General features: G+C 35.2%; 3 protein-coding genes across 3 annotated transcripts; 1 reads left to right on the top strand and 2 right to left on the bottom strand.

Annotated features, from left to right (window-relative positions):
- The first annotated feature begins 4,037 nt into the window (after positions 1–4,037).
- LOC126696571 (B3 domain-containing protein At2g33720-like) lies at positions 4,038–4,691 on the top strand. Its single transcript, XM_050393287.1, has one exon. The coding sequence runs from the start codon at positions 4,038–4,040 to the stop codon at positions 4,689–4,691; it is 654 nt and encodes a 217-aa protein (XP_050249244.1).
- Positions 4,692–6,283: 1,592 nt separating this feature from the next.
- Positions 6,284–9,372, bottom strand: LOC126697447 (actin-depolymerizing factor 2-like). The gene is made up of 3 exons (XM_050394451.1): positions 9,221–9,372; positions 6,762–7,027; positions 6,284–6,657 (listed from the first exon to the last, which is right to left on the bottom strand). The coding sequence occupies exons 1-3, from the start codon at positions 9,221–9,223 to the stop codon at positions 6,507–6,509; spliced, it is 420 nt and encodes a 139-aa protein (XP_050250408.1). The 5' UTR covers positions 9,224–9,372; the 3' UTR covers positions 6,284–6,506.
- Positions 9,373–12,039: 2,667 nt separating this feature from the next.
- LOC126697448 (actin-depolymerizing factor 2-like) lies at positions 12,040–14,012 on the bottom strand. Its single transcript, XM_050394452.1, has 3 exons — positions 13,845–14,012; positions 12,587–12,852; positions 12,040–12,482 (listed from the first exon to the last, which is right to left on the bottom strand). Exons 1-3 carry the CDS (start codon positions 13,845–13,847, stop codon positions 12,332–12,334), a joined length of 420 nt encoding a protein of 139 aa, XP_050250409.1. The 5' UTR covers positions 13,848–14,012; the 3' UTR covers positions 12,040–12,331.
- Positions 14,013–23,346: the final 9,334 nt, after the last annotated feature.

Raw genomic sequence — 23,346 nt, 5'->3', positions numbered from 1 at the left:
CGCATGATGTGCGGTGCAATTTATTATTAGTTTTCTCCAATATTTCAATAAGTTTTGCTAAAAATCTTGTAACTTAACTGATTGGTACCTCAATTTCCAATAAAAACATCCAAGATTCAAATCCTCACCCCCAACTATCAATGTATAAAAAAGATATTTTAATAAATTTCATTGTAGAAAATTGTAATCTTAAGTTATTTTATATATAGACAAAATAAGAATACCCTAAGAGTAGTATAGTGATTTGATCATACTATATATATGTGTTTACAAATTGAAAATTGCATGATATAGTAGCTAATATAGATAGGCATGTTTCATGCCTACTAAAAATGCATATATATATATATATATATATTTTTTTTTTACATTCTTGATTGTGTGTTACTAAAAAAAACCCTTTTTGTTGGACATGGTTTCAATTGTTGCAAAAATAACTAAATTTGAGTAAAAATGCCATATTTCAAATCAATTGTTTCTCACATTATAAATAAAAAAAAAAAAAAAAAAAAAAACCAATTATTTCTTATATAAATCTTAGAAAAATGATATTAAAATTTCATTATGCTTAAAATAATTAATATAACAAAATAAACATATTTATTATGTTAGTAATCTTTTTAATTACATAGAATACATACTACCGTGTTAGTTTCACACAAACACATGAGCGTGCGCATGCACACACACTCAAAGGAGTTAAATTTAACGGATTAAGATTAATTTTAGTGGATTTACAAATATTTAATTATTTTTATAACTTTTGTGACAATTGTTGTCAAAACAACTAAATATAAGTAAGAAAGTCATATTCTAAATTTATTATTATTATTTCAACTAAAAATTATTTCCTATATAGAGTTTATAAAAATAATTATATAAATTCATTTAAATATAAATAATTAATGTACTACAATAGATAATTAATATATGCATTTACTTTATTAGCTAATTCAATGAACTAATACTTTAATATAAATGCAAACTTTGTTAAAGTAGAAAACTAAATAAAGAGAACTTCAAAAAATGTGCGGGTTTCTGCTTTTATATATACTAGTGTTTAACCCGCACAATGCGCGGGATAATTTTTAATTTTTAATAAACTCAATCCAGTTCCTCTTATTTTGCTTTAGAATAACCCAAACGTAACCTTTTCTATCCCAAGTTCTTTGCAGGATTTTATCGAACACCTAGTACTCATTTTAATAACCCTGTAGAACCCAATCACTAATACAGCTCCCCAACCAAAAAAAAAATTTAATTAAAACAAAATTATCCAACATTTATAAAGTTCATCCACTTCTTCTGGATCTCTCTTTTGTTTAATTTTTCTTCCTTATTTTTTTTTTTTTTATAATGGAAGTTCACTCAACATTCCCAAATTTGTTTTCAATATACAACATTAAGAAGTAGGAAAGCAACAACAAAGTAGCATTGATCACATGAATAAGGACCTAAATAGGCTTGCTCTTGTGACTACATTATTAAGTCATGTTACAAATGAAAAGAAGTAACTACATAAACTGAGAAATCAACACAGAACATGCAAGGAAACCAAATGAATTAATTGTCTAAATAGCTGTATGTTATAGCAAAAAGAGTGTTGAAATTACAACCAACCAAAAAACTAAAAAACTAAAAAATGAATTTACTATATATATATATATACAAAATATAGAGATGAAGGATAACAATGCAACAACACATCAGGATTCCAAAGGTAAGCACTGATTAATCACATCAAGTGCAACAACAGAAATAAACAGCTACATGATAATTTCTGGAGCATTCTATATCAGAGTCAAAATCCCTTTTTCCCATGTACACACCACCTGTATGAGAAAAAGAAAATTAGAACCTTGAACAGGAGATATTACAAAAACAATCATCATATTCAAAATATTGTCACTATTTTAATTGAAAAGTTGAGATTCTTCCAAACAGAGGTATATTTGTGTTGCTGAATTACATGCTCCTCCTAAAAATAACTCCATTATTGCCCAAACTTTCATTAAGCTTTGACCTATATCACATTAAAAGTAAGTCCCTCTCTCCCACCCTCAGTTTCACAATGATTATAAAATTAACACAATTATTATGTAATAAGAAGTAAATTATTGATTCCATACAAACAAAAAGAAACTATAAAATAAACTGATACAAACCTGAGGGAGAAAGAAGCCAATGATTTGAATCATTTAGGTACTATTGGGAGAATTATACACATCATAAAACTTAAATTATAAACAATAAAAATAAATTTTAGAATTAAAAAACAGCAGAATTTTATCAAACAATTTGTAAGCATATAATAAAATGTATATATTGATTATATCTTAGGCATAGCAAAGCTGATCAGTGCTGTCAATTTCAAAAACTTAGTAGTCTCAATTTTCAAAAGAGAAAAAATACTAATTGTAATGAATTTCGTAAATGATCACTCAAAACCAAACCAATCTAATTCAAGCCAGAACTAACACAACAATAATTTAAAATGTTAAAAATTAACAACTGGCCAAATTACCTATCAGTGGCATGCTAATGGAAGCCTAACTCAAAACCAAATCTAATTGAAATAGCTAAATCTAAACCAATCCAACCAAGAAATTCAAACCTAAATCATATTCAAACCCCAGATTTGAAAACGAAAAGGAAAAAACCAAAAACAATAACTTTACCGGTTACAGGTATACGGCGACCTGCCTCTCTGTGCCTTACGGACTCTATCTGGGTGTATGATGTTCCGGCAGAAAGACCTAAAATAAGATTGAAAAAGGAAAATAAATATTAGAAACGGAAATACCCAATGATTTCAATCCTATACTTATTTAATCTCAATGTTTTCATAAAGATTAGAAATAGAAGCACCCAAAAACCCGAAACAAAAACGAATCTAACCTAAACATATCAACAAAAAAACCCAAATGGCCAAATCTAAAAAATGGGAAAAAAAATTGTACCGGTGCCGATTCCGACGATCTGGGTGGCGTATGGTCATAGTTTTTTCTTCATGTGTGCTTGCGGTTCCGATGGCCCAAGTATGGCGAGGGAACAAGCAATGGCCAGCCATAGATATTCTTCTCTCTTGGTGCCTACAAACTCTGCTTGCTTCTTCTATCTCCGTATCCCTTAATCAAAAGTCAAAACCGAATCTAACCCAAAATACCAATTTAAATCATAATCAACACCCAATTGATTCTCCAAATAAAAACCAAAAACCCTAAATTTTTAAATTTAAAACAGAGCTATGCCAGTAGCGATTCCAATTCCCATAGTTGGGTAGTGAGTGGCGGCTTATGGTGATGGCAGAAGATCTGGGTGGTGCCCTTGTCTCCATCTCTGCCCCTCTATTTCATTCTTGACTCCTCTTCGTTCTTGACGCTTCATCTTCCTTACTTCTTCTTATTCGAGGGAAAGAAATTAGCGGACAGTTAGATGAAGAAATTTGACAGGAAGTGAGAGACAACTTTTCATTCTTGATTGCAAACTACAGTTTTTGATCTCTCAATCTCTCTCTCCTTCTCCGTTCTCTGCCTCTCTATTTCTCTGTCTCTCTTTTCTCTCGGTCTCTCTTTCTCCTTTCTCCGTGTAGCAGTCCTTTCTTTTCTTTCTTTTTTTTTTCTTCTTAGCGGTTAGTTTTCTTTTTTATACCAAGAGGGCTCCAAACAGTGTTTAACGTAGTGAAAAATTATAATTTATCATTTTTGAACGGTGTTTCAGTGTTACCAAACAATATAATGTATCGCTTTTTAAAGTTATACATGTCTGAATTTTAGGTAGGTACTTTTTCTATTTGTTATTATCTCCTTAATTCTAAGAACTCATTTTCTCTTAGTTTCTGCTATTATATATATATATATATATATATATATATATATAATATTGATTCCTATACCATTCCTCACAACGTTCGAAATCTTACACCTTCATGGTTTAGGAATAGTTTCCTTTGTATACAAGTCCCACTATCCCTTCTCTTCAACATCCATGAAACACAAACACGAACCTTTTGTCTTTGTTAATTTCTTTCGTTTCTTATGTTTCTTGCGCTACAATCCAAGCAAAACCAAGGAGAAAAAGACGGCGAAAACAGTGAACTTTCGTTGGAACCATCGCTTTCATTTGAGGCCAACACAGAAAATTCCATAACCGATGACATTATTTCTTCCTCTGCTTCTGAAACTACTGAAAAACAGCCTAACTTCCATAATTTTATACCTATTCCAGTGATCGATCGACTCCAATCCAGTTTGGTAAACAAGTTTGGCCCCAAAACCCATCATGACTCTGAGGAGGTTTCAACGGAATTGAAGCTTGGTCTATATGACCCTTGGGTTATGAAGAAGAAGATTACAGCAAGTGATATTGACGGTTTGTCAAGGCTCTTGATAGCAAAGGACTTGGTAAAGGAGCATATTTTGCCGCAATGGGACACAAGCTTCATTGAAGGCATTAAGGATGGGGTAGCAGTTGCTGTTTGGGATTTTGATACCAAGACCGAACATCAATTGCGCTTCAAACAGTGGTCAAGTAATGGGAGTTATGTCTTCAATGGAATGTGGAATCGAGATTTTGTGAGTAGGAGGCAACTGAAAGTAGGTGATGAGATTGGACTTTTTTGGGATCAAAGCAAATTCAAGATTCAATTTCAGCGTTCTCAACCGGGCTGCGAGCAATTAATCCGCTCTTGATTTACTAGTTTTCTTTTGCAATTCCGCTACTGTGACTATAGACTCGTTAGCTAATAGTCAAATAGCTTGTTAATAGAAGCTGAGTTTATTTATTTATTTTTAATTTGTGGAGCTTGAAACATAGTACTATTTTAGGCTAATCTATGACTTATTTTTCGTTTTCTATTTTTTCCCTTCTTAGTTGCTTGTAACAACTATTAGTATATCTTTTTAAACTTGTTAATGTTTAAAGTTTCTGGTTTCATTTCAATGTATTGCTGATGTAGATGTAAATCATTACTAGGATTAATGTGATTATGAAGAGTGATCTTAACCATTTGAGCTGGTTCCTGATGTGAATAAATTCACTAGAAGATTTTGTCATTTTTAGTTTTACATTGTGATAGATATATAGGTTAAGATTTAAGGCTTCAAAAAAGACCATGCCACACTTAAGCATTTGAGTATACACATATGAGTAAAGTCTCACATTGAACAATAATAACAAAATGAATGGTTAATATAACATATATAAATATATATATATATATATATATATATTTTTTTTTAAATCTATAAATTCCATTCAAAAAAGTGGAATAGATGGACAATCTACCTTACAAATAAAAGCTAAATCTCTTGGTAAATTGTCCATATTAAAACAAAAAGACTCAACAGAACTAAAAGAGAGTTTTGTAGTTGCATGAGCAACTGAATTGCCAAAAGGCTAAAGAAGACGATCAAAGCTCCAAATGCCGTATATATTGATCTTGATATAACATAGTTGAATCCAAACTCATAGTCACATTTTATTTTTATTTTTCTTGAAACATAGCAAAATTTTAGTATAATCTATGACTTATTTTTTGCTTTTTTTTCCTTCTTAGTTGCTTGTACCATTAAGTAGTATATTTTTTGCAATTGCTCAGGAAAAATAAAACAAACAAACTGGTTAAAGTTAACTTTGAGATTTCTGAGGTCAATTCAATGCCATTGCTGATGTTGAGAGATGAGAGGGAGAGAGAGAGAGAGCTTGCTTTCTTGGAGGATGTAGTTGTAGCACTTTAATGGTGAGAGAGAAGCACATATTCTAGCGTCTAGAGAACACAGTAGACTCATATAGGCTGAAAGAGCTGTTATGTCACTTTTGATTATGAATCTTCATTCGCATGACTAGTTGACTTCGTTTACAATCTAATTCGGAGTGGCTTTGAACTCTCAACATGCTCTTTAAAAACGGTGTGCAGCAAATTTAATATGGAAAGTTTACTTTGTCTACCTCCATGCTCTTTGATTGATTAGTGGGACTATGGAACATTTTCCAAAAATAGTTCTTGAGCTTTTTTTTTTTTTTTGGGTGAAGAAGAGTTGTACCTATAGATTTAGTATTGGTACCAAAAAAGGGTAAAAAGTTAAACAATAAACCAAGGACTGCATGCCAATCCCAGTTCTTCAGCCTATCGTCAAGCACTTTAAAAAACTCATTCAATTTCACACAAAAATTATCCAAAAATAAAAGTTACGAAATTCAATTTTAACAAAAAGTAGCCACAGACTCTGATTCAGCATTGAGGAAGGCAAAAGAATAGCCTGATCTACAATACAAGAAGGGATTCAAATAAGCAAACTGAAATTGATATGTACCCCCATAATCCAGCATATAAGCAGTGTGTATAATTTCACACTAAATAATATAACTCAATAAAGCCACAGATAACAATTCATGAAGTTTTAAACGTAAAAAACACCAAGCCATTATCATAGATTAAAGCAAGTTCTAAGTTCCATGACTATAAACATTGAACCAGATAGTTGGAAAGATCTCCATTGCATAGCTCACATAGTGCGGCTTTTAATAACATCAATGCCCATCTCAGTAGGATCAGTAGCTTGCAACTCCACCTGAATACCATCCAACTCTCTCTTAAACCTATCCTTAGAGCTTGCATAAATCATCTTGCTTCTCACCTTTGAAATATCAGGGGACCTTCATACATAATACAATAGATCAGTGAAAGCACAAACCATAACAAACAATAATACAGGAGAACAGAACAAGAACATGGTAAACTCAGAAACACTAAAGAATACCAGGCGATGAAAACAATCCTGCTCCTTGGGACATTCTCCTCTGTCATAAAATCAAAATCATACACAGCATAACGGCACTCATTGGCAGGGAGGCTTGCAGAGAAATCCTCATAACTATCAGTTGGCTCACCAAGCTTCTCAACAATAACCTGCTTCTGCTTCTCCTCAATCTTGTAAACAATGAAGCGGTAAGTTCTTTTTGCCTTCAGTTCTAAAAACTTTAGCTTGCAATCATCGTGTACAGCCATCCCAGATGCTGCATTTGCCTGCCATGTTGCATAAATACTTACAAGTATCAAATACCAACTATTTAAAATCGAAATTTCCATACTTAACACACATACACACCCATGCCCACACCCACACACAGATATACACACCATCCTCACACATATAAGGTGCATGTTCAGAGATTTTTTTCTAATGAATAAAAAAAAAATTGGAAGAAATAATATCACTTAATGATTAAGAACCTTGCAACATATCAATTCTTCAGGAGCATACAACAAGTTTCATCCAAAATAAGTTAAACAACTGCAATTGAAAATCCCATGATGACCAAATAACTATATAATTATATAAAAAATAACACAAGGTCCTTGTTTCTTTCTTCACTTTCTGTCATTCATGGCATTTGTCATATCAACCGAGCAAACAAAAATTCTCCAAAATATTTCCCGCTGACTCATACAGCCCAAAGCTGACCACAGTGTTTACTTCAAGGCTCATCAATCATAGTTGTTCTAGTCTATGTAGAAGATATAATCATAACTAGCAACGAGCTGGAAGGTTATACAGAATTCAAACATTTGCTGCATGATAAATTCAAGCTGAAAGATATTGGACCACTCAAATACTTGTTAGAAGTAGCAAGACCTTCTAATGGAATTGCAGTGTGTCAAAGGAGGTATACATTAGAACTCGGGCTGATATATTTAGGATGTAAAAATCACCAATGAGAGAGCATCTCAAAGTTTCAAACCATGAGGGAGATGAACTATCAGACCCTTATCAACATAGAAGATCGATTGGAAAACTTCTATATTTGACTCTAACCAAACTAGATATTAGTTTAAGTGCTAATCGACTCAGACAGTTTATGGGAAAGCCAAGACTCCCTCATCTACAAGATGCACACATGATCTTGATATTTGAAACCAACTTCCGATCAAGGTCAGCCGTCAACTCTGCATTTGAAGTCTTATTGTGATTCAGATTGGGCAAGTTTCCCAGACACTAGAAGATTTATAACAGATATTTGTGTCTTCCTAGGAGATTATTTGATCTCATGGAAATCAAAGAAACAATATACTGCATCATGATCTTTTGCAGAATTTGAATATAGAACCATGGCTACCGTTGTGAGTGAAATTGTATGGTTGATTGCCTTATTAAAGGACTTTTTACTTCAACACACAACACTTTTTAATTATGATAAGACTCTATATATAGAGCCAATCCACTCTATCATGAAAGAACTAAACATATAGAACTAGCATATAGATCTAGGATTCAAGACGGGATAGAAAGACATTTCATGTTTCAAGCAAACATCAACTTGTGGATCCCTTTACTAAACAATGTGGACAACAACTTCATAATCTACTCTCCAAGATGAGCCTCAAGAATATCCATGCTCATCTTGAGGGGAAGTATCAAAGAAGCAATCAAGTGAATTGTGTTCAGATGGAGGACAGAATTGATAACGAGAGCATCAACACTTGTAGTCCAGTGAGACTATACTACATCTAGTTTGGTTGTAATTTACCTGTTATTTCTTGACACATGTAAGTAGCCTATAGCCTATCGGTCCAGTTAGTTAGTTAGTTTCACTTTCTTTACTCTGTTACTAACTATTGTATATAAAAAGAGTTTATTCGTTATTTAAGATCAGTTAGAAAACCACAGAATTCTTATTTAGCTTTCTTTCTCAAATTCTAATTATTTTCCAGCACTCCAAATTATTTACTAAACCACAATTAAGCGAACAAATCATAAATTCTCAAAACTTTAAATCAACTATCAGAAAATTTCACATACCAAAGCAATTCCTTAAGCAAAACAAAGAAGCACAAAACCCAGTCACAGAATACACAACCGACATTAAAAAAATTAGCTATTAAACAATATGAAACACGTATTGTATATATACACCCAAACAGAAACACACATATACATACAGATCAAACGGGACTCAAAGCATAAGTAACTCAACAGATCAGCTGAAATGAGCAGCGAAGACCGAACGGTTTGACGCAAAAAATCTCAAAATAGAAAAACGATCTCAAATCAGAATCAAGCAGATCAGTAACCTAGCAAAAACCCTAGTCAAATTTCAAGAAAATCCATAGAGATTCCACACAAATCAACGTATAAATTTACAAATTTACAGATCCAAAAGAAAAATAAAATTAGCAGAGAAAGAGAGCATGAGAGTGAGGAGTAGACGAAGCACTCACCATTTTTTTTTTTTTTTTTTTTTTTTTGTGTTTAGAGAAAATATCGGAGGAGAAGGACTGGAGAAGAGAAAATCTAGGGCTCCAAGAAATATAGAGAGAGAGTGAGAGACAGAGAGGAGAGACGATATAGGTGGATGGATAAAAGTGGAAGCCTTTTTCTTTCAACTTCGGTGGCTCTTGCTAATGTAACTATGCTGGTCACGATGACGGTGTGTTGAACCACTGAGCGGGTGCCACCTCATCTGCTGTGAGATCATGAAGGTGAGTTGGATTTTGCGTGTTTCGTTCGTGTGTATTATAATTATTGGATATTATCGTACTAGTCTACAACAAATTTTAAATTACAAAGGTATTATTTGTTTTAATCTGGTACACTAAGTTACATTATTTTTTTTCTCTAAAAAAAAAAAGTTACATTATTTTTTTAACCTACAAATGATAATTTGCCATATAAAATTTATTATAAAATAGTTGTTTTATTTTTTTGAGCTATAACACAGTTATTAAAATGTTGTGGATGTGACATTACTCATTTGGTAAAAATATAATTTGTCAATATGAGTATAATTTAAAAAATAAAATGAGTATATCATAAAGAATAGAAATAAATGGAATTAAATAGAATGTATTTAAGTATTCTTTTTCTTCTAAAAAAAAAAGTAATCTTGTTCTTTTTTTTTTTTTCGATGAGATTTTTTTGGATGTTTTAAAATAAACGTGTAATGTAAATAATTTTGTTTAGGAGTAATATAAAAAAAATGAATGAAATCATTTTATAACAATATTATTATTAAACATATTTTAAATATATAGAAATAATTTAAAATTTTAGTTAGAATTTCATTAAATCTAATTTTATTTCTTTTAATTCCACCCAATTTTCATTCAAATTCATTTGTCTTTTGTTATCGAGTTTGTTTACGATCTAGGGTCGCTTTGAACTTTCATGATGCTATTTACAAATAGTGTGCTGCAAAATTATAATAGAAAGTTTTACTTTTTCTACCCTATGCTCTTTGCTTGATTAGTGGGACTGGGATATGTTCATGTAATAATGGCCCCCCTATCACAATGATGATTCTGTACCCACATCTATGTACAAAACACATTGAGAATTTATTTCTCTTGTGTTGAATGAAAGTGTTTTACTATAAAGTTTTTGAATAGTACACTTGGGAATTCTGAAATTAAATTTTACTTATTATACTAAAATAAGATCCAAATTGTGAAATTTGGGGCTATACCGGTCTTGCTATACCGGTCTTGCTAAACCTCCTTCAATGCCAAAATGAAGCATTGATTGTGCTCACATTAGCAGCTAAGTTGAACATCTCTTCTTGCACAGTATGCAAGAGATTGCTCTGTATGAACTCCTGCATCTCCTTGTTGAAGATATGATCATTTGGTCTCTCAACCCAAATGAAAATTGAAACTATAAGGGCTTGTTTGGTACGTGTGTTTAAACAACAGTTTTCAATTTTTTTGGAAATACGTGTGGGTGAAAAAGTATGTAAAAATACGTGTAATGTTGTTTAAAAACTGAAAACGTGTGTTTAAATTTATGTACCAAACATGCCCTAAATCAACACAAAATCTCTTAAGTAGACCTATTATGAGGTTGACTATCATTTAGACCAAATCGAATTCCTAGGCACAATTGAATGAAAATTTTATTTATTTTTAGTGTTTCACTTTATGCTATACCAATTACAATATGTCATATAACTAATTTTTTCTCTTTTGAATTTTGATAGATATGATAATATTTTAAGTCTATGATGTTTATTCTATGATGATTGCTCTTAATCATCGTATCTCTTATTCAATAACAAGAAAATTTACAAGTAAGCTAACTAAAAACCATTTTTTCATTTTTTAACCTTTGGTGATTTTAAAAGGAAAAAATAAAAATAAAAATATGACAAGCTAAGACTAATAGCATAAAAAGTTATTTTAAAATGGGACAAATGATTTTTATTCGGCACAATATTATTACTTGGATAATCTCTACACTACGAGCTTCTTACAGCAAACCGAGTTAGTAGATTTTATTCCAACACCATGACTCTTTGTGGCCTATGAATGCTTGACAATGGATATGGAAGTCCCGAATATCTATATTTTTAGTGCAGCCATGACCTAACATTCCAAGGATAGAGAGGAAGGAATGTATTGAGCGAACAGCATAACTCTGATGTATTGTGCATGTTACCACTCCCTTACATAAAAATTATAAAAGAACTGCTTGATCACAATTAACTTTTAACTATTTTTTTAATATTAGAAAAACTTTTAATAAAAAGAGAGGCAAAAACCTTGTACTCGGGAAATATACAACCTCACAAAGATAATTAAAATTAAAATTACGAAAATGTTATTTTTATTAAAGGTCCCGGTTACCACTGCCACAATAATGCTATATTGCTATGGCATACAATCTTGCAAAAGTCCCTTGACCGATCAAAGGAATAAAAAGAACATTTCACTTGGCCAGGGGTTTAGATTGCATAAGCAAGTCTATGGATAAACACTAAACATAATGTTGCTCACTATTGCCCATCGATTTAATGGTAATGGTATAAGTTAGAAATATAAAATTATCAATTCCCAGGACCTAAAAAGATTAAAAAGAATAGCAAGGACTGACAATGCTAATACTGATCTACTCTTATTGGCAATTGATGAATACATCTTCGGCCTATCGGGCACTTTAAAAACTGTTCCTATGTCACCAAAAAAATTGGAAAGAAAATCAAGTAACCATAGGACAAACTCAGTATTGGGGAAGGCAAAAGAATAGCCTGATCTACAATACAATATAGGGTTCAAATGAGCAAACTGAAATTGATATGTACCTCATAATCCAGCATATAAGTAGTGTGTATAGTTTCACACTAAATAGTATACCCAATAAAGCCACAGATAACAATTCAGGAAGTTTTAAATGTAAAAAACACCAAGCCGAATTGCCTTTCACTCAAAAAAATAAGAAAAAATTTAAATAAACACCAAGCCATTAGCATAGATTAAAGCAAGTTCTAAGTTCCACGACCTATAAACATTGAACCAGATAGTTGGAAAGATCTCCATTGCATAGCTCACACTTCAAATTTAATTAGTGCGGCTTCTAATAACATCAACGCCCATCTCAGTAGGATCAGTAGCTTGCAACTCCACCTGAATACCATCCAACTCTCTCTTAAACCTATCCTTAGAGCTTGCATAAATCATCTTGCTTCTCACCTTTGAAACATCAGGGGACCTTCATACATAATATAATAGATCAGTAAAAGCACAAAGCATAACAAACAATAATACAGGAGCACGGAACAAGAACATGGTAAACTCAGAAACACTAAAGAATACCAGGCGATGAAAACAATCCTGCTCCTTGGGACATTCTCCTCTGTCATAAAATCAAAGTCATACACAGCATAACGGCACTCATTGGCAGGGAGGCTTGCAGAGAAAACCTCATAACTATCAGTTGGCTCACCGAGCTTCTCAACAATAACCTGCTTTTGCTTCTCCTCAATCTTGAAAACAATGTAGCGGTAAGTTCTTTTTGTCTTCAGTTCTAAAAACTTAAGCTTGCAATCATCGTGTACAGCCATCCCAGATGCTGCGTTTGCCTGCCATGTTGGATAAAATAGTTGCAAGTATCAAATACCAACTATTTGAAATCAACATTTCCATATTTAACATAGACAGAGGCTTTTTTTGAAATGAAATATAAAAATAACCCTAAATCTTTAACATAGAACCTTGCGACATATTGCCAAGAGCCTTGTAGCTCAATTGGCACCCCTGGTGTTGCCAACGAAGATGTCAAGGGTTTCTTCAAGAGCATACAACTTTCATCAAAAATATTTTCAACAACTTGCAATCGAAAATACCATGACGAGCAAATAATGATATAATTATATAAATAACAACACAAGATCCTAGTTTCTTTCTTCTCCTTATTAACATTCACGGCATTTGTCATAACAACTAAGCAAATTAAAATACTCCAAGTTATTTCCCAATGACTTTGATTATATTCATAGTTTATCTTCATTTTTAACTAAGCAAACTAGATCACAAGCACAACTCATTTTGGCATAAAACATCAAGTGAACAAATCAGAAGTTCTCAAAGCTTTAAATCAAGGCAGTTAAAAACTAAAAAACAGAGTTCAGAAAATTTCCTGTCCCAAATCATTTCATTAAGCAAAACATTGAAGCCAACCACACAAACACAGAAACCTAGTCACAGAATACACAACCGACAGAATAATATGAAACACAGAGCATTAATTTCAGCGAAGCTTAAACACATACATAGTACTATGTACACAGATACACACAAACAGAACGCAAATATACATACAGATCAAACGGACTCAAAAGCAAAATCATCTGAACAGATCAAATGAGTAGCGAAGACCAAACGGTTCATCGAAAAAATCAACAACAAAAAAATGATCAAATCAGAATCAAGTAGATCAGTAGCCGAAACAAAAGTTACAAAACCCTAGTTAAATTTCTAGTCCACTGAAAATCCATAGAGATTTCACTCAAATCAACAAATAGTTTTACAGATCCGAACACAAAAAAAAGAAAAAAAAAATCGAAGTACTCACCATTGTTTTTGTTTAGAGAAAATATCGGAGGAGAAAAGAGAGAGACTGTGAGAGAAGAGAGAATCTAGGGCTCCCAGAGAGAGAAGAACGAAAAAGATGGATGGATGGATAGGAAATGTGGAAATGGAATGGAAGCCCTTTCTTTCTTTCTTTCTTTCTTTCTTTCTTTTTAGTTTGGTGGCTCTTGCTAATGCAACGGTGATGGTCACGGGAACGGTTTTTTGAACCATTGAACGAGTGCCACCTCACCTGCAGTGAGATCGTGAGTGTGGCGTTGGCGTCACGCAATGGGCTTTTGTTACTGACTGACTGTGTACTATTCGCTATTGGTACGATGTCGTTTGCGTGTATGTACAGTTGTACTGTACACCAGTCCATCAGATCTATCAATTTCAAATCTGGTCAATTTTGTTGGTCAGGTTTAGATTTCACATATATAAATTCAAATTTGAAATGATATGAAAAGTTATACACTGTTACTTAAAACTAGAAATAAAGTTTGATCTATGAAGGGATAAAATGACTTATTTTTGAAATAATGGAGAAGAAATTAAATAGAAGGACCCATGTGATGATGTACAGAAAATTAGTAGGCTAAATGCTTTGGGCTTTAATGGACTGGAAGTTGTTTGGAAGGCCTGAAAAGAAAAAAATACTAGATTAAAGGTAATTGGGGTGAACTGGTCAATAACCCTCCAATACTTCAGTTAGTTTTTCTTCTAGAACTCAAGAATTCAAATTTTAGGAAAAGTGGAAACTTACTTTAATTTAATGTGGATGAGTCCTTATACAGTGAGCTTTGGAGTGGTTATTTGTTTAGTAACTTCCTCAACGTATACGGAAGTTAGAAGGTTTAAACTTAACTTCCACAACTACTTTAGAAGTTAGTAGGTTTAATCTTATCTTCTACAACTGCCATTAGAAATTAAGAACCTAGTGGGAAGTTATAGCGATGAACAAGGATTTTGCTCATACTTCTAAACAGTAGAATGTGGTCCAAATCATAAGCTTTTGTATGTAAATCTATTCTGAAAATTTCCTAAGTGTTGAGAGGTCGTCCAGCTGCTTCCCTGATGGACGACCTTTATACCCACGAACGACCTCCCTACAGTGAATGGCCTTCCTATGTTGGGTTAACCTTCTTGGCCCTGGACAACTCTATAGACGAACTAGAGATGATTTGGTTTTTAGTTTACCATCAGTTGCCCCCTTATCTAAGGGTCGTCCAAAACACTGTAGTATAACCATTGGTTTTTTTGACACGCATCAACATTTTTATGGTCAATTGTTGTACCACGTGTTGTCCTTACTCTGGTAAATTTTATTGTTCCAGATTGTTGCACGTGTCATAATCTCATCGGTTGGCTGGTTGCATCGATTTATTTTTTAAGGAAAATGCCACGTGTCAACCTTTGGTTGGTCCGCGTTACTTCGTTGGCCCACCTCTGAGCCTTATAAATATGTATTCTCTCTCTTACCTTTTACTGTTTTGATAATTTTCGTTCTGCCATTTCGTCCAAGAGCCTCGTCTAGTCCTCGTCTTCTAGTCTCGTCAGGTACTTCCTCCCTTCATCCTTAGGTTTTCGTCTTTATTCATTCTTCTAATTATGTCTGCTTCTAGTAGTAGCCTAGAGAGAGAGATAGACGAGTATCAGGACGTGTCCTCTAGGAATGGTGGCAATAGTTATGAGAGTAGTAAGGGTAGTACAAGTTATAGTAGTGATAGTAGTTCTTTAGACGAGTATTATTCGTCTGGGGTCCTTGGTTTTCCTTTAAAGGATTTCCAGGAGATGCAACGTAGGATGACTTCTGACGTTGAGGCTAGCTCGTCCAGAAGGTCACTTAGTCCTCCTCAAGACGAAGAGGAGGAAGAGAATGTAATCTATAGTTGTGCCCCTGAGGTAGCATCTACTTTGGATGCAAATAAGTTAAAAACTTTTGTAGGTAGATACCAAATTCCTAACAAGTTTAGACCTCATCTACTTGAAGAGGGGGAATGGTGCTGTTTTCCTTTTTCAGGTTTTGGTGTATATACCTCCTATCTTCTAACAGATCTTAGATTTCCTTTGAATTCCTTTTGTAGAGGTCTCTTCCATAGGTTGGGTATTGGAACAAACCAGCTCAACCCTAATGGATGAAGGACAATAGTCGCCTTGCAAGTGTTATGGGTGAGGCGCTTGATGGGAACCGTCCATTCATAGTGGATGAGTTCCTTTATTGCTATAATTCCTCAGAGATTAAACTATTTGCTGGTTTTCACTAGTTCTTTTCTAGGGGCCCTCAATTTAGTTTGATTAAGGGCCGTAGTTCTTCTGACAAGTTTTGGAAAAAAGAATACTTTTTTATTTCTGGAAATTGGGCTAGGGACCCAGTTGATGTAGATAGTGCCCCCTTCCCTCCTTTTACCAACCCCCTAGGTCGTCTTCGTCCTAAAGGTATGTCTTTCTTCATTTCTTTTATTTATTTTATCTAACTTTTTCCTCGTCTAATCTTCTTTTATATTGGTGTAGGTGTTACTCATCCACACTTGGATATTTTTTATTTAGAACGTATTGACAGAGTTCGTGCCTTCTCTGAGGTGTCCTTCCACAGCATGGTGACCTTGAGTCGTCTAGCTGCTTGGGGACTTGGTCCTAAGCCTATTGCTGAAAACCTTGCCATGAGGAGACCACTCATCGAAGTAAGCTTCGTCCAACTTTAAATAATAATAATAATAATAATAATAACAATAATAATGCATTTTTACCATAGGGTTAACCACTATGAAGGAAAATAAAGGGAAAGGCGTTGCAAGTGGTACTGAGGGTGAAAATGACGTATAGGTCTTGGACAATGTCACTCCCTTGATCATCCAAAAGCTTGGTGTCTAGGTTGGGAAGAGGAAGGGTATATCCAGCTTTGTGGACCTTGGTGACCTTCCTACTCGTCGAGGTTCCAAGAAACAGAAGTTTGGCAAGACTCCTCTTCCTAAGGTTCCAAAGTTCCCTGCTACGACGGTACACCTAGACGCCTCAACAATATACTTGGTTCTCGTCCAGATTACTCCTTCGTCCATCCAGCCTGAGGACCTCCCTCCTCCTGCAGCCCTTCAGTGAAAACCAAGCGTCCTCCCAACTTGGTACTGGACGAGGGTTATGCTTAGAGGACGTTCAAAGGAATCATCACTGACAATGAGGTGAACTCATGCTATAACATGTCAGTGAAGGACTTTGAGCGTTTTGCCATCCATGACCTTTTCAAGGTATGTAATTTTCATTGTTTTTGTTTTATTTTCAAAAAAATTCAAGGAAGATTTTTAACTCTCCTTCATCCATCTATAGACCATGTCAAAATTTTACACTGCGTCCACCCAAACCAAGGAGCTTTGTGACAATGTTAAGGCTGCCAAGTAGAAGAGAAAAGAGCTGAACAATGAGGTTCTTTTGAAGAAAAGGGAGGTGATCAGGCTGACTAAGGAGCTTAATCGTCTATAAGGAATTGAGCAGAAATTAAAGAATGAAGTGGAGGAGCTCAAGGCAGACTCTATTGAGAAGGAAACCTGTATCACTCATCTCGAGGTGAAGGTTCAAGGGTTTACTTCGTCCATGGAGGAGGCTCAAAAGGAAGCTGTCACAGCCTTCATAAGGTTAAACGAGTTCAAGACTCGTCAAGATTGTCATTATGCTGTTGGCTATGAAAACTTCCATACTGATGCCAAGGAGGGCTACCCTGAGACGGATTTTGACTCCTTCATAATCCCTACTGCCATAGAGAGTTCCCTACTTCCGACGAGCTCCGAGAATGTCAACATGGTGGATGATGCTTCAACTGAACCTGTCTAGGACGCCCCTGATGCTAGCAAGGACAACCCAAAGTCTAGAGGTGATGCCCCTAGTGGTTTATCTTAGTAAATTTTTTTTTTTTTTAGAAAAAATTTATCATTTTAATTTATTGGAAGTGCTTGTTGTTTTGGGCTTTTTATTTTTAAAATTTCTACAAGTATGATCTATTCGTCCAAGTTTATGGACGTGTAGCAGATACAATGGCCCTCACTAGCTTTGAACAATATAAGGGCTTTTGGACGATGGTTGTCTACCCTTTTTATATTTTATGAATGAATATTTGTTTCAATATTCATGCTTCATTTAATGTTGAACATGTTATGTGCTTTATGAATGAATTTCCTTTGTTTACATCATCCATGTTATCTTTATGATTTTTAAGTGTGGTCCGTCCACTCATGAAGGCATTTAGCTCGTCCATGTTAGAATAATTTTTTTTATGTTCAACACTCTTACCATTCTTTAAATTTTTACAAAGTGTAACTCATCTATGAATGGTGTTTCTAGCTTTATTTGACCATAGATTTGACTTATAGCTTGCATTATTTCTCGTCCATAGATTGGACGATCCTATACTCGTCTTAAGACGTTTCTAGCATTTACTCATCCAAAGACTGGACTGGTTGGTTGGTCAGATTCATCCATGGATTTTGAATAATTTTTACGTGCACGTTTTTTTCTCGTCCATTAGTTAGACAAATATACCTTAGGCTTTACCTTGTCCATTGATTAGACGAATATACCTTAGGTGTTACCTTGTCTATTGAGTAGACGAATATACCTTAGGTTTTACCTTGTCCATTGATTAGACAAATATATCTTAGGTTTATTTTTCTTTGCTTTATCCTTATTTTAAGATAAGCTTATAGACGTTACATCCCTGCATCTAGAGATTTTACTTGTCTTGGGCCTTAGCCTTCTTGTGGATTAGTTAAAATGAAAACAACATGAAAATCATAAATTCATACAACATTATATACATTGGGAATCCAAACTATATATACATAACATAAACATCGTCCACAAGCATAGCACATGCTTAGAAGCTAGTGCCTTTAGGGAATCAAAAATACTTATATACAAACAGATATACTAAGTACATGACTTCGTCCATCACAAATTCATCCATAGATAGCGCAAAAGTTGAAAACTAATGCACTTTTAGGGAACTAAAATATTAAAAACATGTAATACTAGCAATAAACATAAATAATTATGAAGCAAGTAACACATAGCTTCAACTTTGTCCATGATGATGCTTGTCCAGGCTGACCCTTCATTGATAGTATCTTCTTAGATGCTCAACATTCTAGGGATGCTCTAGCTTCAGTCCATCTAGGTCTTCTAAGTAGTATGATCCCTGCCTTTTGCAATTGATAACCCTATAAGGCATTTCCCAATTAGGCCCCAACTTTTCATGGGTCGGGTTTCTAGTTGCCAAAGAGACCCTTTTTAGGACGAGGTCCCCAATGTTAAAGTGCTTGGGTTTCACCATTGCATCATATTACCTAGCTATAAGATTTTTATATCTCACTGTTCTGTGCTCCGCATCCATCTTACCTCGTCAATTAGATTGAGATTAAGACGAAGTTGTATTTCATTCTCCTTGTCTTAATACTTCATCACCCTATGGTTAGCCATGTGTACCTCTGCAAGTATGATTGCTTCGCTTCTATAAGCTAGTTTAAAAGGAGTTTCCCCTATGGGGGTCCTCATAGTCGTCTTGTAAGCCCATAAAACACTTGGTGGTTCATCTAGCCATACTCCCTTTGCCCCCTCAAGCCGAGTCTTGATGATCTTCAACAAGGATCAGTTTGCAACTTATGCTTGTGGGTGGGAGGGTGAGGAATAATGATTCTTAATTTCAAGTTACTCGCAGAAATCTTTGAAGGGTGTGTTATCAAACTATCATCCATTGTCTGACACTAGTATCCTAGGTACCCCAAACTTGCATATAATGCTCTTCCAGACGAAGTTCTTGACATTCTACTTGTGATCTTTGCTAAGGGTTCAACTTCCACCCATTTAATAAAGTAATTAATCCCCAACACCAAAAACTTCATTTGCTTGGTTCTAATTCAAAAAGGACCCAAAATATCCAATCCTTATTGCGCAAAGTGCCATAGGACCATCATCGGAGTAGGGTACTTTGATGGTTGTCTAGGGACGTTACTAAAACGTTGACATTGATCACACACCTTCATATAAGCCTTAGCATCTGCTTGAATGGTCGGCCAATAATACCCTACACGGATGACCTTGTGGACGAGTGCTCTAACTCCTGAATGGTTTTCGCATGCTCTTTCATGAATTTCCCTTAACACTTAGTTTGCTTCGTTTGGAGTTAAACACCTTAAGTAAGGCTAAGAAAAGTCTCGTTTGTATAGCACTTCGTCTATAAGAATATACTTAGTTGATATGATCCTTAGCTTTCTAACCTCGTCTCTTTCTTCTGGAAGCCTTCCATCCTTGAGGTAAGCTATTATCGGGGTCATCCAATTCCCTTCACTTTCTATTTGCTGCACCTCTGGAAGATCTATGGTAGACATGTATTGAACTTCATCAAGTTCATCCACCAATCCATCCGTAGATGCTGCATTTGCTAAGGCGTCTGCTTCCATATTTTCCTCCCTTGGGATTTGAAAGAAATTGGCTTCCTTAAACCTCTTAATAAGGCGTTTCACCCTACTGAGGTATTTCTTCATCTGTTCTTCTTTTGCTTCACATGTTCCATTCACTTGGCCTATGATCAACTGAGAGTCTCCTTGGATAAATGCTGACTCGGCCCCTAAGAACTTAGCCAATTCCAGTCCTTTAAGAAGGGCTTCATATTCAACTTCATTGTTAGTTGTTTGGTAGTGTAGACGAGCCATATACTTTAACTTATCTCCTTCAGGGTATTGCAATACAAGTCCTATTCCTCCTGCATATAGTGTAGACAACCTATCTACATGGACGACCTATGTCTTAGTCTCTTCCATTTCGTCTAGATTACCATGACCTGGAGTGAATTCCACAATGAAATTTGCTAAAGCTTAAGCCTTTATTGCATTCCTGGGCTGATACCTAATATCAAACTCACTTAACTTTATAGCCCATTGGATTAATTGTCATGCGGCTTCCAACTTGTTCATCGCCTTCTTGAGCAGATGATCCGTCATGACATTGATGACATGTGCCTGGAAGTAATGTCTTAGCTTCTTGGAAGTTGTTATTAATGCAAAAGCCAACTTTTCAATCATCGGATATCATCCTTCTACTCCTTTTAGTGCTCGGCTTGTATAATACATAGGCTTCTGCACTTTCTCTTATTCCCTGATCAATGCTGAACTTACTGCATATGGGGATACTGCTAAGTATAAGTACAACTCCTCACTTGGTATGGATGGACTTAGCAAGGGAGCCATGGTAAGATAAGCTTTAAAATCCTGGAAGGCCTTTTGGCACTCATTCGTCCATTCGAATGCATTCCTGAGAACTTTGAAAAAAGACAAACATTTATCTGTAGCTTTTGAAACAAACTTGTTTAGAGCTGCAACTCGTCTAGTGAGGGACTGGATTTCCTTGACATTCTTTGGTGGTTCCATGTTTAGAATGGCTTGGATCTTGTCAGGATTCGCTTTAATTCCTTTATGTGACGAAACCCCAAAGACACACTTACTTGAATTCAATTTCATATTGTATCGTCTAAGTGTGTCAAAGGTCTCCTGTAGGTTGTCCAGATGTTTCTTCTCGTCTAAGCTCTTCATCAACATATCGTCCATATAAATTTCTACATTTTGTCCTATTTGTGGATGAAACATGTGATTGACTAACCTCTGATAAGTTGCCCCCGCATTCTTCAAACCAAAGGTCACTTTGTAACAAAATAAACCTTGACTAGTAATGAAGGATGTCTTCTCTTGATCTGCCTCATCCATCTTTATCTGGTTATAACTTAAGAAGGCGTCCATGAAACTTAGCAACTGATGATCTGCTATTGAGTCTACCAACTGGTCAATGCGTGGCAATGGATAATTATCCTCAAGACAAGCCTTATTTAAATCAGTGAAGTCTACACACATCCTCCACTTGCCGTTTGCCTTCTTGACCATCACCACGTTAGCTAACCAATTTGGGTAATAGATTTCTTGAATAAATTTTGTTGTGATTAACTTTTGGACCTCTTCCTTGATAGCATTATCCCGTTCAGGAGCAAAAACCTTCTTTTTATGACGAATAGGCTTGGAAAATGGATACACATTCAATCGATGAGTAATAATACTTGGGTCAATTCCTGACATATCTTCATGACTCCATGCAAAAACATTAATACTCTTCCTTAAGAATTGGACGAGGTCTTGCTTCGTCTTCTCTTCCATACTTGTTCCAATTCTGGTAAACTTCTCGAGATTATCCTCTTCTAGAGGGATGTCTTCCAGTACTTCAGTGGGCTCTGCAACAACCCTTCTTTCCTCTATGTTCATCGTCTACACTTGCTCATCCATAGCCAACATGGCTAAGTAGCATTCTCTAGCGGCTAACTGATCCCCTTGTACTTGCCCTATTCCGTAATCTGTTGAGAACTTGACAGATAGGTGGTATGTAGATGTTACTGCCTTTCAACTATTTAAAGTTGGTTGTCCAATGATAGCGTTATAGGAAGATGAACAATCTACGACGAGGAAATTTACTTATTTGGCTATCTATTGTGGATATGCTCCCACCACTACAGGTAGTGTAATAGTGCCTATAGATTGTAATTTCATTCCTCCAAATCCTACCAAGGGCGAATTTACTAAACGAAGTTGATCTCATCCAAGTCTCATTTGCTAGAAGGTGGGGTAATATAGAATGTCTGCAGAACTCCCATTATCTACCAACACATTTCTAGTCATGTAATCCACAATGAGCAAAATGATGATGATTGCATGTCATGTGGGTGATGGACCCTTCCAGTGTCCTTGTTTGCAAAAGTAATGGCCTACTTGTCCGCCCCCTCGTCCTTGGTGGTCGTCCAGAGAGTTGGAAGCTCTTTACCACCTTCAGGTATGTCTTTCTTGACTTGGAAGATTGCTTTGTTGAAGTTCCTCCTACAATAACTCTTATTTCTCCAAGTGGGGGCTGTGATGGCTCTTCTACCTTTCCTTTCAACTTCTCATCTTTATGATCTTGTCCAATAAAATGCCTCAACTTTCCCTGCCTGATAAGATTCTCTATCTGCTGCTTTAAATCATAACACTCGTTCGTGTCATGCCCATGATCTCTATGGAAGCGGCAATACTTGCTTTTATTGCGATTGTTGGGATTTCCCTTCATTTTTTCTGGCCACTTCAAGAATGGATTATCCTTGATTTGCATAAGCACCTAGTCAAGTGGCGCGTTCAAGGGCCTGTAGTGCTAACTCCTTCTTGAAGACAATCCTACCTTTTTGTTATCACTATCTTTCTTCTCTCCTATCGAGGCCTTTTTTGGACGAGGGCCTTCCTTAGGATGGAGTAGGAGGTTTACTTCCATTCTCTATGCTCTTTTCCTCTTTTTGGCAATGATTGCATCTTTTGCATTCATGAAACTTTGGGCTAAGTGGACGAGTTCAGCCATGGTCTGTGGCTCTTGATCATATTGCTTGTGGATAAATAAATCCGAACTAACTCCTCGTCAAGGCTTCCCTGTTGAAGCGAGTGATGAAAGACCGCAAGCTC

Source organism: Quercus robur, chromosome 8, assembly GCF_932294415.1.
Source record: "Quercus robur chromosome 8, dhQueRobu3.1, whole genome shotgun sequence".
NCBI lineage: Eukaryota > Viridiplantae > Streptophyta > Magnoliopsida > Fagales > Fagaceae > Quercus > Quercus robur.
The sequence above is the reverse complement of the archived record's forward strand: the minus strand, read 5'-3'. Positions and strand labels throughout refer to the sequence as shown.